The sequence below is a fragment of the Mchenga conophoros genome, linkage group LG18 (assembly GCF_057382185.1).
Source record: "Mchenga conophoros isolate Kocher_MC1m ecotype Shallow Benthic linkage group LG18, M_conophoros_male_GT1.1, whole genome shotgun sequence".
In the NCBI taxonomy this organism is placed as follows: Eukaryota; Metazoa; Chordata; class Actinopteri; order Cichliformes; family Cichlidae; genus Mchenga; species Mchenga conophoros.
The window spans coordinates 14,771,313-14,788,536 of record NC_140543.1 but is presented as its reverse complement, the minus strand read 5'-3'; the positions used below and the strand labels follow the sequence as shown (position 1 = coordinate 14,788,536).

The 17,224-nt window shown below is 39.8% G+C and overlaps 1 protein-coding gene across 3 annotated transcripts in view; it reads left to right on the top strand.

Annotated features, from left to right (window-relative positions):
- Window positions 1-16,952, top strand: part of myom1a (myomesin 1a (skelemin)) — a 27,713-nt gene extending 10,761 nt beyond the window's left edge. For 2 of the 3 annotated variants that reach the window (XM_085255658.1, XM_085255660.1), the window contains 27 exons: window positions 114-313; window positions 416-472; window positions 1,304-1,428; window positions 4,041-4,224; window positions 4,393-4,567; window positions 5,687-5,808; window positions 7,229-7,425; window positions 7,541-7,667; window positions 8,220-8,404; window positions 8,544-8,658; window positions 8,893-9,049; window positions 9,250-9,356; window positions 9,464-9,508; window positions 9,767-9,903; window positions 10,017-10,161; window positions 10,555-10,614; window positions 10,700-10,767; window positions 10,871-10,996; window positions 11,609-11,689; window positions 11,977-12,064; window positions 12,189-12,227; window positions 12,452-12,557; window positions 14,650-14,813; window positions 14,942-14,978; window positions 15,213-15,235; window positions 15,503-15,558; window positions 15,733-16,952. In XM_085255658.1, coding sequence (XP_085111784.1) covers window positions 114-313; window positions 416-472; window positions 1,304-1,428; window positions 4,041-4,224; window positions 4,393-4,567; window positions 5,687-5,808; window positions 7,229-7,425; window positions 7,541-7,667; window positions 8,220-8,404; window positions 8,544-8,658; window positions 8,893-9,049; window positions 9,250-9,356; window positions 9,464-9,508; window positions 9,767-9,903; window positions 10,017-10,161; window positions 10,555-10,614; window positions 10,700-10,767; window positions 10,871-10,996; window positions 11,609-11,689; window positions 11,977-12,064; window positions 12,189-12,227; window positions 12,452-12,557; window positions 14,650-14,813; window positions 14,942-14,978; window positions 15,213-15,235; window positions 15,503-15,558; window positions 15,733-16,002 — 3,196 coding nt within the window. In that variant the 3' untranslated portion in view covers window positions 16,003-16,952. The remainder of the gene's footprint in view (window positions 1-113; window positions 314-415; window positions 473-1,303; window positions 1,429-4,040; window positions 4,225-4,392; window positions 4,568-5,686; window positions 5,809-7,228; window positions 7,426-7,540; window positions 7,668-8,219; window positions 8,405-8,543; window positions 8,659-8,892; window positions 9,050-9,249; window positions 9,357-9,463; window positions 9,509-9,766; window positions 9,904-10,016; window positions 10,162-10,554; window positions 10,615-10,699; window positions 10,768-10,870; window positions 10,997-11,608; window positions 11,690-11,976; window positions 12,065-12,188; window positions 12,228-12,451; window positions 12,558-14,649; window positions 14,814-14,941; window positions 14,979-15,212; window positions 15,236-15,502; window positions 15,559-15,732) is intronic. The other variant, XM_085255659.1, reaches the window with a different exon arrangement.
- Window positions 16,953-17,224: the final 272 nt, after the last annotated feature.

Sequence of the window (17,224 nt, the reverse complement as noted above, 5' to 3'; positions counted from 1 at the left end):
TATGATACTGTGTACAGCATATGCAGTGAAACTGGTTTAATTTTGGATGTTTCTGTGTTGGAAATCCAAGTTAACACCTGGTTTACAGCATTCACTAATCTAAATGTTTCCAGGTGTGAGGTGGGCACCCATCACTGGGCTCGGTGTAATGAAGTCCCAGTCAAGTACGCTCGCTTCCCTGTCACAGGACTGGTGGAGGGGCGGTCTTACGTGTTTAGGGTGCGTGCCGTAAACAAGGCCGGAGTCAGCCATCCATCCCGCGTCTCTGAGGCCGTGGTAGCCATGGATCCCTCTGACAGAGCACGCCTCAGAGGTGAGACACAGACACATCACCTGCTGACACACTTCAGCCATGTAAACGAATTAACCTTCTTTTTTTAAAATTTAAATCTATTTAATTCATTTTTCCAAACAGCTGGACCCTCAGCTCCTTGGACTGGAATGATCAAGTTCACAGAGGAGGATCCGACAGGTACGGCACCTTTTTGCTGTCTAGTTTCAGAGAATTTTAATTTTAGTTGTCTTTACAAAAAGGTTTTAAAAAGCTATTGAACCTCAATATCTTTCTCATTTTGGCCAAACAGGTCTAATATATGGACTTGACCATCCCACTCAGCTGCTTGCACATCTCTTAGGTTTACAGTACAGTAACAGTCAAGCAACTCTCCTACTCTGATTTTAGACATTTTCTCATATGGCTCAAACACGTATGAGATGTGGGCTCCCTTTCTTTGATTTTAACCGCTATAGCCATCACACGGCTTCCTGAGTGATGCCTGTCTCATTAATCAAGGGGAACTGTAAGCTATTTTTCATTAATGTTTAAGGGGGTTGAATGTGCTATTTTTAATCAGAAATTCAAACTTCACAAAAAATTCAGAGTTGTCAAAATCAGGAATTTGCATGTGTCTGATTATGAAAACTACCACCCCAGTCTTTGTAATAGGTTAGGTTGGGATATGGTATTTGTGGTATTGGTTTATTATTGTCTCAGTTCTTTTCCCCATTTTTTTTAAACAGTTGCTTCATTCCTGTAAATTTCAGACTCATTACTGTAGGAATAAACAACCTCATACATCCAATCAGTCAAATATCAGCATCAGATATCTGGTCAGTCTTATAACTTTAGACTATGTTTAATACATGAAAAGCTTATATAGTAAAATACTGTTTGTACTGAGAGAACAGTCTGCATAGATCATGTGGTTTTGCTATTAGCGTTTTGGTGTCAGTACAGTCACTTCAGCACTTACCTAGTTGCAGTTGTCGTGTCTAAATGATGAGTATCTTCTTGCCTCTTCAGTCGGTGTAGTCCCAGGAGAACCAACTGATGTTGTGGTTACTGAGGCAACTAAAAGTTATGTGGTACTTGCCTGGAAGCCTCCAGCCCAGAGGGGTCATGAAGGAGTCATGTATTACATTGAGAAGGTGAGAAAAACATTCAAAACTGTCCCATAGAAATATATGTGTGTGTGTGTGTGTGTGTGTGTGTGTGTGTGTGTGTGTGTGTGTGTGTATATATATATATATATATATATATGTATATATGTATATATATATATATATATATATATATATATATATATATATTAGGGGTGCAACGATACACAAAATTCACGGTTCGGTTCGATACTTTGGTGTCACGGTTCGATATTTTTTCGATACAAAAAAATGTTCATGCCTTTTTAATTTGTCATTTATTAAAATTATAAATATATATTTTAACTCAAAAGTACAGTTTTTAAATTTAACCCTAACCCTTGTGCGTGTTTTTTATTTTGACAGCGAATGCGCACCTGCGGACCACTTATGTGCAGCCCTGGTTATTTAGCTCGTCATATTGCAGCCACAGAAATTCTTTTGTCCATGAAACCATAAAGCTGCACTTTCTTTTTGCCTTATAGTCTGATTTGTCATAACTTTTCCGTTTTGTGGTAAGATTTTCTTTGGCTGTCACTTCTTCACCCTGACCTGTCTTATTTGGCTCAGCAGAACTAAAATATATATCTGTCTGTGAAGGTTCTCAGTCATCCAGGTCATCGTAGTCAAATATAAATCCTGCTGCTTTTACACACGCACTCACATAAGCTCAGCGATTCTCTGCGCGATCAACCTCTCACATGTTTAAGCTGCGGGAGATTTCACTTGTCATGTTTGCATAGTAAGCTAACGATTAATAAGACGATGTCAGAGGAATTGGTGCACAAATTATCATCACTCACAGATCAGTGCTGTCGCTCTCTATACACAGTTCGCACGATTGCAAAGTGAAAGCAAAAAAACAAGCGCAAATTCAAACGCGACTTCAATATGTCACATATTGACAGTGGCTCACCGATGCCAATGACATAATAACCCAGCTACATTTCCGAAAGAATGCAAAAGCATTGACATATATTTTTCCTTCCTACAATAGCCCGACGGGCAGGGCAGAGATAGATTTTGGTACCCCGACTGAAAAAATTGCTAGCCCCGGGACGTTGGGCTAGCGATATTGCGAGCCCTGTATCTGATTGAGGAATCACTCATCTTTGGAAAAGAGAGTTTATTACAGAGAAATGTCTCTTTCCAAAATAAAAGCTATACTATCCGCTTCTTCTGGGCTATATTCTCAGCAGCATATTAAACAGCTGTCTAAATGACTCGGCTAAAGTTAGTAGCATGCTTGCTTGTTTTTTTTCTGCTTCCACTTGTCTTTGCACTAGGTCGATGTCGGCGTAAATGTGCAGTCATATTCGTTGTGTTCCCACTAGTGCTTTCAGGTTAATCTCGTTGAAATAACCTTAACGCCACAACACGGCAAATCTCCGTTAACGAGCTACCGCCGATCGCCCCGTGCATGGGGCTAGACGGCCAACACGTTAACGAGCTAACTGCGCTAACACACTAGTTCCCACCTATGTATTTATTCTTATTGTATTCTAATTTTTGCCTCATAACTTTTGCACTGTCCACTTCCTGCTGTGACAAAACAAATTTCCCACGTGTGGGACTAATAAAGGTTATCTTATCTTATCTTATGTAATTGAGCATTGCGTGGCACATCCAACATACTGTTTTACTTTAGTCCATGACTCGCTTACCTTCAGGGTCATACGTCACATGAAAACCAAAATAATTCCAAACGCCAGATCTGAATGAGAGTGGGGGAGGTCCATGTTGTAAGGAGAGCTTAACTTCTGTCTCGCTAGCTTGCCCTGCGCTCTTCCTTCTGACGATGCTGTCTGTGAGCGCTCAGTGGATCTGCGTTCGACTACTCCGCCTAGGCTGCACTGTCGACCCTAGGCGGAGTAGTCGAACGCAGATTCACTGAGCGCTCAACACAGACAGCATTGTCAGAAGGAAAGTTGATAAAAGAAATTACAAATGTTGTATTGTTCGATACATATGCGTACCGAACCGAAAGCACTGTATCGAACTGTTCAATATCGATACGAATATCGTTGCACCCCTAATATATATATATATATATATATATATATATATATATATATATATATATATATATGAGTCAAACTACTGGACTGATGAGAAGAATCAGTTATATCGTTTGTTATATTTAAAATCATTATGGCAAATAAAACAAAGTTTCTAATCACTTAGCTAAGTCTTAACTCTTCTCCTTTGACGCTCTTAAACTATTTACTGCTGATAGCTACAACAATTTAACTTGTAAATGTGAGGGGTCAACATATTTTGCAGAGACAATGCAAAATGAAAGCTCCACAGTAAATACACCAGTGTAAAAATGCTCGTTTCTAATTGATTTCCTTTGGTCATACAGTGCATTATGCAAAACAAACAATAATGCAAAAGAAAACTGAAAACAAAATGATGTTTATATTTTACCTGAATTCCCCATAATTTGTCTCTAAACAAATACAATGACAAAGACCTACAGACTTATTATTAGAATAGTGATATGTGAAAGCAAGCATATGGGGACATTATATAAATAATCATACCTCACCTGTTTCATATAGTCAAATTTCATATCTGTTTCAGTCTCTAACATTTCTCTGGTTCTTTGTCAACTGCAGCGTATTTCTGGCACTGACACCTGGCAGAGGGTGAACACTGGTATCCCAGTCAAATCTCCTCGCTTTGCCCTGTTTGACCTGGCGGAGGGTAAATCTTACAGCTTCCGTGTACGCTGCTGCAACTCTGCCGGCGTGGGTGAAGCCTCTGAATCCACAGGAGAAGTCATAGTTGGAGATAAACTGGGTGAGCTGGCAAACCAAGTGTGTCAAAACTAATGCTGCATATAAAAAGACCTGCTCAGGACTGAATAATAGTAGCTCTAAAATCACAATGTCACTGGTTTATTTTACAGTCTGCTGCAGCGCCTTTCTGCATTATAGGATGTTCTGTGTTTTCCTTTTCCTCTAACAGACCTGCCATCAGCTCCAGGCAACCCGGTTGCCACCAGGAACACTGACACATCTGTGGTGGTTTCCTGGGGGGCCTCCAAGGATGTGCAACACTTGGTGGGCTACTATATTGAATGCAGTGTGGTGGGCACAGATGTCTGGATGCCTTGCAACAATAAGCCTGTTAGGCAGACCAGGTGGGCAGGTTTAAAGGTGCAATTAATGCATGCTCTAAGACATGGAGGATACTGATTTTTCCATGTAAATATGTCATCTTTTTATGTCTTGTTTATAATACTTCCACAGGAATTAAGAGGATAAGTAGCAGTCAAGTGCTGCTAATAAAATGCACTTGATTAACTGAACATGAGAAAGTGTAACCACCTCTATAAAAGCAGATGTTTTGCCAGTTTACTGATCTGAAGCATTCAGGTGTGTGTTAAGACAACGCTACAATCTTTCCAGGAGTGGATATCCAGCACAATCACTCCAGAGCTACATCTCAAACCCTACATGTCTAAGTTTCCATATTAAACGTTAAAGTTCATGACAGTATCACAGAAAAAGGATGAGCAAGTATGGCTTGTTTGAAAGGGTTGCAAGCCTCTTCTCTCCAAAAAGAACATGGCAGCATGGCTTAGATGTATTGCATCTGAACAAACCACAAGACTCCTTTAGACAAAAACAATCTCCTTTGGACTGATGAACCTAAGTGGAGACGTTTGACCATAAATGCAGAGCTCCACATCTCTAGAAAACCAAGCACATGGTGCCAGAATAAACTAATTATCCCAACTCTTAATATGTTGGAGGTTTAATGATTTAGGTTGGATTTGTACCCACAGACCTGAGCACCTTGCAGTCACTGAGTTAAAGCTTGGCTGAAATTGAGTCATGCAACAGGATGATCCCAGTGGTAAACAAAGAATCAAGGTGTTGCAATGGCCCAGTTAAAGTCCAGACCTCAACCTGAGTGAAGTGATGTGGCAGGACCTTCAGAGAGCTGTTTATCATCATCATCGTCATCATAGTAGTAATAACAATAAAATATAAATAAAAGAAATAGTAAAAAAAAGGTCAGTTACCCACTGAGGTCAAAGGCCAGCAAATAAAAATAGGTTTTTAATCTGGATTTAGCAAGAAGGTCCTGACTTCGAGTTTGTTATTGTTTTGTTTTGTTTAAAAAAAAAAAAAAAAAAAAAAAGCAATGTAACTTGAATGGCTTAAAGTATTTTGTATCAAAATCAACCTTTTGTGATATTACAAAAGATCCCACCTATTGATTAATACTAATGAATCTCTTTTTTTCTGTTTAGGTTTGTGTGTCATGGCCTGATTACTGGTGCAAACTACGTGTTTAAAGTGAAGGCAGTAAATGCTGCTGGATACAGCCAGAGCTCCCCCAATTCTGACGCTGTAGTTGTACAGGCTGCCATCTGTAAGTGTCATAATTCTTTCTCATTGTTCACTTTGCCCGCAGTATTCAGTTCTTTCCCCCCTTTGTCCCCCCTTATCCACGTATAGTCTTTCACCACTCCTAACTCAAAATCCTCTTTATGTTTTTTTATTTACTTGCTGAGATTTTATTCTCATACAATTAATCTACCAGATATTTGCCTGTAAATCTCATGTGTTAATGAGTTATGTCTTGATGCCTGTTTAATAAGAAAATCCCAGAAAGTTGATTCTGTCCATTGGAACGCAACATTTTCAGTGGGAAAAACATTTCATCACTTATCCAAATGACTCAGCTGATTGCAGGTTTCCCCTACATTATAAGCAGTACATTTAAGTTTAAGTGTGCGTGTTAGTCCTCATAGGGAAATAGTTCCTCTGCATTTAACCCATTCACCCAGTGAAGCAGTGGGCAGCTACCAGTGCAGCGCCCGGGGAGCAGTGTGTAGGGACGGTACCTTGCTCAGGGGTACCTCAGGGTAGCCGTTCAGTGGAGTCGAACCCCCGACCTTCCGATCATGGGGCCACCACTCTACCTACTGAGCTATCCCTGCCCATTTGCAATATGACCAAAACTAGCACTGTTACCTGAAAACAATAAGCTCAGTTTCATGATCTGCTATGACCATTACTCAGTGGCCATGAGTACTGTACAAAGAGACTCTTGTACTCTCGGGGGAAACCTGCAGTCAGCTGAGACTGAAGAAGTCCCTTGGATGAGTTATTAAAGGTTATGAATTATATGTTTATAAAAGTGCAGTTGATAACTTGCATGTGCCTGCATGACAGTCTCATTGCTACCACTATATTTGGAAACTTTCCCATCCTTTAACTTTTGTATTTACATATTTTTTTGTGGCTTGGTTAAACCAGTCAGGTCATGTTTTACAATGTTTCTAATTCGTGTGAAGGGTTTGAGGGTTTAAGCATGTAAGTTTAATTTTGCTTGAGTTCTGCTGTTTGATAACTCTTTAGGGGTGCCTGTTAGTGCCTGGCCAAGATGAAGACTAAACTATTGTGTTCTTAAAGAGCATGATCTTAATGAGTTCTGGCTTTGAAGAATTTCTTAGTGTGAAAGTTTCACAGCTGCTTGCGTTTAGTGTAAGTATTTCTTTTTCCATTATTGTGATACTAAATAACAAATGTGTGTTTCTTGTGTGTGTAATGCAGCTGCATGTATGATGTTCATCTGTACCGTCGCAGCTAACATGATATTTTAACACTGATTACCACTAACACCTGTATGATACTTGGCTAATGCTAGTCTGTATGAAATTGTGTGCAATTATTAATTTTCCATGTAATAATTTGGGTTTTAATATTTCAGTGTTAACTGTTTTGACTCGCTTACTCACATTTTTTCTCACAATTAAAACTGACCGGCCTGTTTACTCTCATCACAGCCGTACCTGGTAAGCCCACCGGTGTGACCCTGCAGGAGGCCTTCAAGGACTACATGGTCCTGGGCTGGAACGCGCCTGCTAACAACGGAGGAGCTGACATCAGGGGCTATTTTGTGGACTACAGAACCGTAAAGGGAGGCGTTGCTGGAAAATGGCATGAAATGAACCACCAGGCACTGACTACAACTTCCTATAAAGTAAGTTTCAAGTTCCTTCAGCCTCACATTCATAAAACATAAAATGTTATCACTGCATGTAATGAAGCTGGCAGGCACTTTTTAGTCTCTAACTATTTGCATTTGTTTCTTTTAGGCGGAGAACCTGAAGGAGAGGCTCTTTTATCAGTTTCAAGTCCGAGCAGTGAACATGGCTGGTGTGAGTAAACCCTCTCTGCCCAGTGCACCTCTGGAGTGCAAAGAATGGACCATTACTGTCCCAGGTATCACTGACCACATGTTCACCGAAACACAGAAAATTGAGCTGGTAGATATTAGTAACAGAGGGGTTAAACCAATAACTGACTATCCACTGAAAGGAAAAACTTATGTAAGGGGGTTACTAAAAGTTAAAGCATTTTTAATCAGTGACCTGACCAAGAATAATATGGAAATGATAACTAATAATCACACACTGTCACACACTACAATTAAGTGAAAAAACATCCATATCATATGCTACCAGATATCTAGGACAAAATATTTATATTTTCTGGGTAACTTCAGCGTACTTTTAAGAGCAGCCACACTGATTAAAAGTGCTATTCTCTTTATCTAGCAGAAATGGTTATCTGGAAGGTTTTTTTTTTAGTTGTGCTATGTCCAATGTTTTACAAGACAGAGACTGATGCAAAATTGCTTAGACAACAGTCAATTAAATCACTTTATATTGCTTTCAGTTCTCAGCATTATAATTTGGTGCTAAGCCAGGTTTTTGTCTATATAATTAGACCTTAGCCCCTGATATTAATTATTTAAACACTTTTATCTTTAAGGTGTTCCTGTTGGTCTTCATGTACTGGAGGTCCGTGACACCTCTGTGGTGGTCCTGTGGGAGCCACCGGTGTTTGATGGTCGCTCGCCTGTCAATGGCTACTACTTGGACATCAAGGAGGCCTCTGCTGGTGAGGAATGCTGGAAAGGTGTTCATGAAAAGGTCAACAAGATGAAATACATGAAGGTGAGGAAGATGCATATAATTCAGTTTGAATAAAATTGGTTCATTAATATCTTAATGTCAAATACGACGTGTGAAATACTGGTTTTAATAGTTGGTGGTTGGACTCTTTCTTACCCCTGCCTGTTATGTGCTAAATCAGGTGACTGGACTGAAGGGTGGCGCATCCTATGTGTTCCACGTGCGTGCTCAAAATCTTGCTGGAGTTGGAAAGCCCTCTGCAGTCTTAGGTCCAATCCTGGCCCAGACTCGCCCTGGTGAGTGAGACTGTTATGTAACTGATGCAGTCAGTCACAGAGTGTTCCTATCCAGTCTTAAAAAAATGTGGAAAATTTGTCCTCACACATGACTTGACATTCTTTTGCAGTTCTACACTGATGGCCAGGCTTTTTATTTTGATGATTTACTCTTTTAATGACTAAAATTCTGAGTTTGAGGACTGAAAATACTAATATCGAGGATCCTCTCACCATTTAATATCTCTCCCTTAGGCACCAAAGAGATTTACGTGGATGTTGATGATGACGGTGTGATTTCCATGGTCTTTGAGTGCTCTGAGATGATGGAGGGCTCTGAGTTTGTTTGGTCCAAGAACTACAAAGAGATCACAGACACCTCTCGTCTGACTATTATCAGTGAACGGGGAAAGTAAGTACACATTATGTACCACTAATGAATAGAATAGAATAGAATAGAATAGAATAGAATAATCCTTTAATTGTCCCACAAGGGGAAATGTTCACTACCACCATTTTCCCCCAGCATTAGAATCCATGTCACCAGATGATATCAGCTAAAAAGAGAAAAAATGTCCCCACTCTCCTCCCTTGCTGTGTCATCATCTGCAGATCCAGAGCTATCTTCAATAGTCCCTCTCTGGAGGATCTGGGTACCTTCTCCTGTGTAGTCACCAACACTGACGGCATTTCCTCCAGCTACACGCTCACTGAGGAGGGTGAGACGCCCTTTGAAGGCTGTCTCAGATTACATGGTGCAGTACTTCTGTCGGTTTACAGAGGTCATGACATTCATCCATTTTGTTGTTCTTTTCTTAATTGACAGGTCTCAAGCGTCTTCTGGACATCAGCCATGATCACAAGTTCCCTGGTGAATATTGGGACAAAGCACAGATGTTACCAAGACCAGAATTTCAGTTTTATTTAGTAATAAATGTAGATGTTGGTTTAAATATGGTTTGAAAATGACTTCTTTTCTCAAACAAATGCAGCCTACAAGCCTGTTTTTAACTCTGTTATTGCTGATACCCACTGTGACTTTATGCCCTACATCTATACCTACATGCAATAATCCTAAAGAAAATAGAAGTTGTTCTGCAAGAGCTTTAATAAATCTGGTGCTCTCTAGTTATTCCCTTTAAGAACGAAATGGCTATGGAGCTGCTCGAGAAGGGTCGCGTGCGATTCTGGACTCAGGTGGAGAAATGCACTTCTGACTGCCAAGTGGAGTATGTCTTCAACGATGTTATCCTTTCTCAGGGAAAGGTAGGAATAATGCTGCAATAATAATGCCGACACCTCCCCCCCCCCAGTTTTAAATTGAACGTAACCTTACTGCTGATGGATCAGAGGTTTTCTGTTTGCCTCACTGTTTTCAGAAATACATAATGAACTTCGACAAGTCCAGCGGTATTATTGAAATGTTCATGGACTCTTTGGAAGTCACAGATGAGGGGACGTTCACCTTTAACCTGGTGGATGGCAAAGCTAAGGGTACAACCAGTCTGGTGCTAATTGGAGATGGTAAGCAGCTTTAATGGCTAATACAGTTTTGACTTCCATTTTGATATAATAATAACTTGGATTAGCCTAACTTATAACTTTAAGGACTGACAAAATGGCATAAAAGTACTGAGCAGTTAAGACGAAGTCAAGAGAACAGCATGAAAATGAAGGCTGTAAAAATACACAATGCAAATGTCAGTGTAAATATAGACTTCTCCCAGTCTGCTAGGTGTATCGCCAGTGCTGCAGTTTAATTATGTATCCATTGAGGGGCAGCAGAAGGCAACGTTTACTTACAGTTGTCCCTTTTCATTTTGTTATGGCACGCATTTTCTAATACACTTGTGAGTGAATGAAGTGAAAAATAAGGGTTTAATCTGTTTTTTAGCATTTACGTTTCTCTTTGTCCAGAATTCAGGGAGCTTCAAAAGAAGTCAGAATTTGCGAGGGCAGAATGGGTCAGGAAACAAGGTAAGAAATCTCACGCCTCTTCAAGTAAGCCTAATGATAATTAAACAAATAATTTTTTTTGTGTAATCATTCCATTTATTTTCAGGTCCTCACTTTGTCGAGTACCTTGACTTCAGTGTTACCCCTGAATGTGATGTACTGCTGAAATGCAAGGTAATAGAAACGAATGTGAATAATTACAGCGCTGTTGATATTTCTTCAGAGATGGAGCATATAGGTAAAGTGACTCCTTCCTGTCTCTCTCTTTGTTTCATAGATTGGAAATGTCAGATCAGAGACTGAGATCACTTGGTCTAAGGACTGCATTGAGATTGCAGAGGATGATGAGGATGCTAAGAAAATCGAGAGGCAGGACGGCGAGCTGACCTTTAATATCGGAAAGGTCAGCCATTAGATGGAGGCCGTATGTTGCGAGGAGTTGTGAGCTTATGAGTAAAGAGCTATCAGGAGTGCTGATGCAGCTCTGCTTCCATTGTACAGCCTTACCAGCTGCTGCGCTGTCTACCAGCCCTCTCTGACACATACATTCATAAATGATGAAACACTATGGAAAATATTCACCTTCCCAGGTTGTAGTAGAGTGCTGGAGTCAGCACATTAGCGTGTTCCCTGTGGGGATCTGAATAGATGCAGTGGGTACCGAAACTGCTACAATTAATGCTTTCTCTGAATTTTCATACTTGGAGACTCGGCGATCGTATTTATACCCACGTAATTCCATTGTACATGTCATGCGCTTTTAACTCATTCATTTCATTCTAACAATAATCAATATAACTTCTCTGGCAACCTTACATGCACAAAAAAGAAAAGAAAAAAACTCTTTTTGATAGAATTTTGATCTGGTTTGACGCTAAGGGCCCAGTGCCAGGGAAGCTACATTGATATTTCATTGAGACTGTGTAAGCATTACTCATTAGAAGAGGGTCGGTGTCATTGCATGAGCTCCTGTCAGCTGCATTTGCAATAACTGGCTTATCTGTCTAATTCACAGTGGGTTATTAAGCAAGAGAAACAGAAAGAAAAAAAGAAAAAACCACCTGCAGAGGACGTTCCCCCGCCACCAAGACCTAAAGTCTGGACATAATCTTTCTGCCATAAGTTGATACCTGATTTCTCCATGTGTCCTCCTTGTCTTCCCATATCCATGTTTTTCTCTGTCCTTTCCATGTTTTCCCTTTAACGCCTGCAGCATCACGGGCGGGAGAAAAGCTTGCCTTTTCGGTTTACTTGGTCCCTGTCTGGCTATTTGACTGTCTTTTATCTGTCCCAAAAATAATATTGCACTCCCCTCACTTTGAGGTTAAGGGGATTTCATTATTGCTTCAAGGATACTTATGTGACTTTTAATTTGAATTTTAGATCTCCAAGCACGACGCGGGTGTTTACGAGGTCTTCCTGAGGGATGAGAGAGGCAAAGATAAGAGCACCTTCAGTCTGACAGATGCAGGTAGTCTCCCTCAGAAATTTTAGGAGCTGAAAATCAAGTGGAAAAGTGGAAATGAGTGCTGCGGAAAAGCAAAAGTAATATCAGCGAATGTGACATTAATTGCTGTCGTCATGCTTTTCCCCAGGATACCAAGCTGTAATGAATGAGCTGTTCAGGGTTATTGGTGAGTCATTAAAATTCACACTTACCAGGCAGTAATGAAGCACAACACATAGACCACGCACTAAAGAGGCCCACAGAAAGAAGCAGAATGTGCCTATTCAAAGTATTTTTCCTGAGAACGAACAATTAACATCTAAATATTTCATGCTTTACTGCATACCATTATCCGATATTAGCTCCAAGAGATGCAAATAAGTGCCTGTCTTTGCTCTTTTCTCCCTACAGCTAACTCTTCCAGCGAAATCAAAGTTCTCAGTACCGAGCATGGCATCGTCCTCTACTCCACGGTCACATATTACCATGAGGACCTGGGTGTTGGTTGGCTCCACAAGTATGTGAAATTGTCCTGGTTTGCAATCTTTTATTTTATTTTAAGACTCATTCACTTATAAAATACACAAAGCAATACTATCATGAAGCTACATTTAAAATCAAATGCAGCTGATAACAGTCTTTGACCTTGACTCTCAGAGGTGTCCAATTAGATTGATGTCATACTGTTATCGACACTGTGCAAAATTATCTGACCAGCATTGTAAAATGTTGCTTATAACCATACAGTCTGTACATGAAATTATGAGGTAAACCTCTTAGTGCGTGATAAATGCATGTGTAAATGATTCAAGTTCATTCTAAGGAGCTTGGAAAGAAAAGCGTCTGGACTTCTTTAAGTTGCTTGAAGACGTTTCACCTCTCATCCATCATTCAAGTTAATTCAAAAAACAACATTTTTATCTGCAGAATTTTTGCTAATCACTTTTACATAAAGACAAAATAAGTCATTAAAAAATAGGCAAAACTACCTCAAAACATAAACACAATTTGAAACAGACAACAGATGTTTGAACTGATTTTTTTTGTATCGGAAGGATCTGTGCGGTAAAGTCTCTTTGTGGGCAGAACTGAAAAAGTGGTTTTGCATATAAAACCTCAAGCTAAATGTTCTCACCATCACCATCTTGGCGCAGACTGGATTCAAACCCAGGACCTTCTTGCTGTGAGGTGCCAATACTAACTACTGTGCTGCCCTTCAGGCTTAAGTGGAACTGTACAGTACAACTGTCCTTTTGTAGCCACCAGGGTTGCCCCCTGGTGGCTATTAAAAAGAATGGATATTAAAAGCACTTCCACAGTTGGCTTTGCTTTTCCGACCCAGCAGCTACATCTATCTTTTATACTGTCCATAATCCTCACTGGGGGAAGTGATGCGGAAGGAGCTGCAAGACAGCCATAACAAGACCTGGCTGAATTCTCTAAATCCATTAGGAAAGGTGCTCTAGGGCTTCCTTCATTAATTCCTTTTGTGTGAGATACTGTGGAGAATCCTGCATGAAAGGAAAGAAGATAAAGCTGTCTCACAGTCAGCTGCATGTTTTTTCTTTTATTAGAGGCTTAAGGACAGCCAAGCTGCTGATAGTGAGGAGATGTATTTCCACATCTGAAAATTGTTGTAGTTACAATTTTCCGATTGTAACTACAACAATCTGAAACGTTGTGAGATTAGAATTTGAGAATTGGATGACTGCTGTAAAATGGGTTCACCTGTTGTACTTGATGTTAGTTGATATTAATTGTATGCTTATCTGCAACTCGTGAACTATTATTTCTCCCCCAGAACAAAGTCGAGTTTTCGTAACAAATGTAACCACACCGACCAGTCAAATAAGCACTGCAAGTACCACTTTATTGACACCGTGTCACGTTTCAGAAATGTTCATTTTATTTAAATATTGTTTCAATTAAAATCTGTAAAGTTTGGTTAACATAGTCTCCATGCCACAGTTAGCTAAGCCAATTACATTTAGCGTAATATTTATTCATAATTTCAGCTATTTCAACTAATTTCTCTGTATTATCTATTGCTTTTAGAATTAACATGAATCTAGCCATCCATATATATCTCTTCCAGCATTCATCTACATATTGTAACAGTTAAATTAATTGCTTTCATGAAATTCTTTAACACTTCTCTGCTTTTTTGTACTGTAGTTGTCATTACTACTTGTGTAAAGTATCACAATAGTAGTCATGGTACTGTTTTTTGTATAAGACCTTCAAAGCTGGTCTGTGCACTATGGCAACACTTTTTGCATATCTGAGACCTGCAGTACACAACATGAGGTAATATTGTGCCATTCGAAAATCAAATTGAAAATGAAACAGTAAAAAAAATGGCTAAAACCATCAGCTCTCTTGTTGATGTTCATGATTATATATGTATAGATGGGGATAAAATCTTGCCACATGTGACATTTAAATAACAAAACAAAACAGGGATTATTATGCAAGATTGAAGTGTCTGCTGCAAGTATTGCTCCGTACTTGAGTCATATTCCTTGGTGTACTGGATTGTATACATTTTCATTTCAATAAATTAGGAGTCAGGCATTGTTTGATGTCTGTGTTCTTGATTCCTTCACCAGAGACGGCAAAATTGCTGCTTCAGAGAGAGTTAAGTCCGGAGTCACAGGAGACCAGCTTTGGCTTAAGATCAATGAGCCTACTGAGAAGGATAAGGGCAAATACAGCATGGACATCTTTGATGGCAAGGACGGTGTAAAGAGAGCCTTTGATCTGACTGGCCAGGGTGGGTAAAAGTTTTAAAGTCAAAAGGAGCAAGACGCTTCAGGCGCAGAAAGAACCACATCCTGTTAACTTTGTCTATCTTTTGTGCTTATGTAACTAAATTATGATTGGTGATTTGTCCTGGTGCAGCATGGGAAGAGGCATTTGAAGAATTCCAAAGGCTCAAGTAAGTAAACAAACTCATCTGACTCCATCCTTCTTTTGTGTAATTCAGCTTTTCTGTCTGAAGAGGATGTTTACAGAAATAAAGAGCAGCAACCATCACAAACTCAAAATAGACATGAGGGCTGTTTTGGATGCACTCAAAATACATTTGCCGGTAGTGAACATACTTAGAAATAACTGCGATACCATTTTAGAAAGCTTCTGACAATGTCTGTGTCCTTCCTTCCTCCCTTAGAGCTGCAGCAATCGCTGAGAGAAGTAAGTGCCTATTTATTCTCTGGTTTCTCCCGAGGGACACCACTCTATGAAATTATGTAACATCTTTTGGGATATCGCTTAAATTCTAACTTGGATATAGCGTGGTTAAAGGATAGATCTCCTCTGTAGCTGAAATATGAAAGTGAACAAAGGAAATTTCCAGCTAAAACACACTTCACTACACCACTGAAAAATGCAGCATTGGTGAGTATAATGCTCACGAGCTCTCCTTGATGTTTGACACTTGCACCTGTATTTCCTGTTTAGACCGTGCTCGTGTTGTTGGAGGCTTGCCAGATGTGGTTGCAATCCAAGAGGGCAAGGTAAATAAACAATTTTTCACTCTATTCATGAAGAGTGTCACTCTCTTATTCTTTCTGTTCTCTCTTAGTTTGTGTTATTCTATGAGTGTGTCTTACCTCTAAAATCTGATAAGCTCTCTTGTTGCATATGTGTGACACCCATCAATCCCCTGCCAACTTATATTTACTCGTTAGTCCCTGAACCTAACTGGCAACGTTTGGGGCGAGCCTGTACCTGAGGTGTCCTGGACGAAGAACGAAAAGGTGCTGGTATCTGACGACCACTACAAACTCAAGTTTGAGCACAACAAGTTCGCCAGTATCACAATCGCCGCCGTCTCCACGGCTGACTCTGGCAAATACGCCCTTGTGGTGAAGAACAAGTATGGCACAGAGGCCGGCGAGTTCACCGTCAGCGTGTACAACCCAGAGGAAGAGGAGAGCAAGGAGGAGAAGAAAGACTAAAGGATGACACAGCGTAATGACACAAGGAAGATTAACAACAGGGCAGTCTCCAAAGTATTTTACCCCGGCATGTGCCGGTGCAACACAGCAAATAAATAAATAAATCATGAATTTAAAAAAAACAATCATGGGTTAAAGAGTTTCGGGCATTTCTTATTAAGGATAGGGTTATGAATGTGAAACAGAATAACTGTTTGCTTGCAGTTTGTGCTTGATGTGTCATGTTTGGGGGATATTTGACTTGACAATTTTATTTTGAAAACAGCTTGAAGACCTCCAAAAGCAAAACACTCTATTCTGATCATTTAAAGTTTTACATTTAAGTAATTTTAGGCATTTCAGACCACATCACTTTGGGTTTTCCCCACTGTAAACAAAAAAAAAGGAAAATATTATGTCATTAACTTTATACCAGCTATTGCAATCAACTTATAAAGTGATATGATGGCTAAAACTGTGTGTGTATGTTATGTCTGTACAGCTTGCGAGCTACAAGTCAGTGATCACATCTGTTTGTAGGAGAGGTGGAGCTGAAAAGCACTGATGCCATGTAAACAAGTACACAGCAATCAGAACAGGTTCATCTGATGTGTCTAACACACTGTACGAACGCAAAGGAGTACAGGCAGAACTGGAAAACTTGGAATCACTTCTGAACACCACACACTATAAAGAAATTCCGTTGAACTGGGGTGGGGGTAGTGGGTGGGAATGTTGTTTTTCAGGTAAAATATAAAGAAAACCCCCATGTGATAAACACTCATGTACCATGTGGCCTGAGGCTGAATACAGTATCTATGTTTGTGTCTCTTCAAGGCACTCTTGCAATAAAACTGCACCTGCTTGTAGAGAGGGTTGCCTTTGTTCTCCATAATCTCCCGTCTTCAGCTCATTGATTAACAGAAATGCCCTCAGTATAATTAATAATAAATAAAGATTTAAAAAAAAAAGGGTTTGAAAGATTGATGATGGTCAAATGAAAAGAACCTGTTGTCATTGTGTGTAACCCAGTTCCTGAAAGCTATAACTGTTTGCCAAATACTAATTAAAATTTGGCTGCTGATAGTGTGTCTGTTCCCGTACATCAGTCACTTTGGTTGGCAACCAGAAAAGTTTTTCAAGTACTATGTGGTTTCTAAAAACATTAGAGATGTTAATTAAGTGCACTTACACATATTATTTTCCTGTTCTTCTAATCTGAAAAGTGAACGTCAAGAGTGAA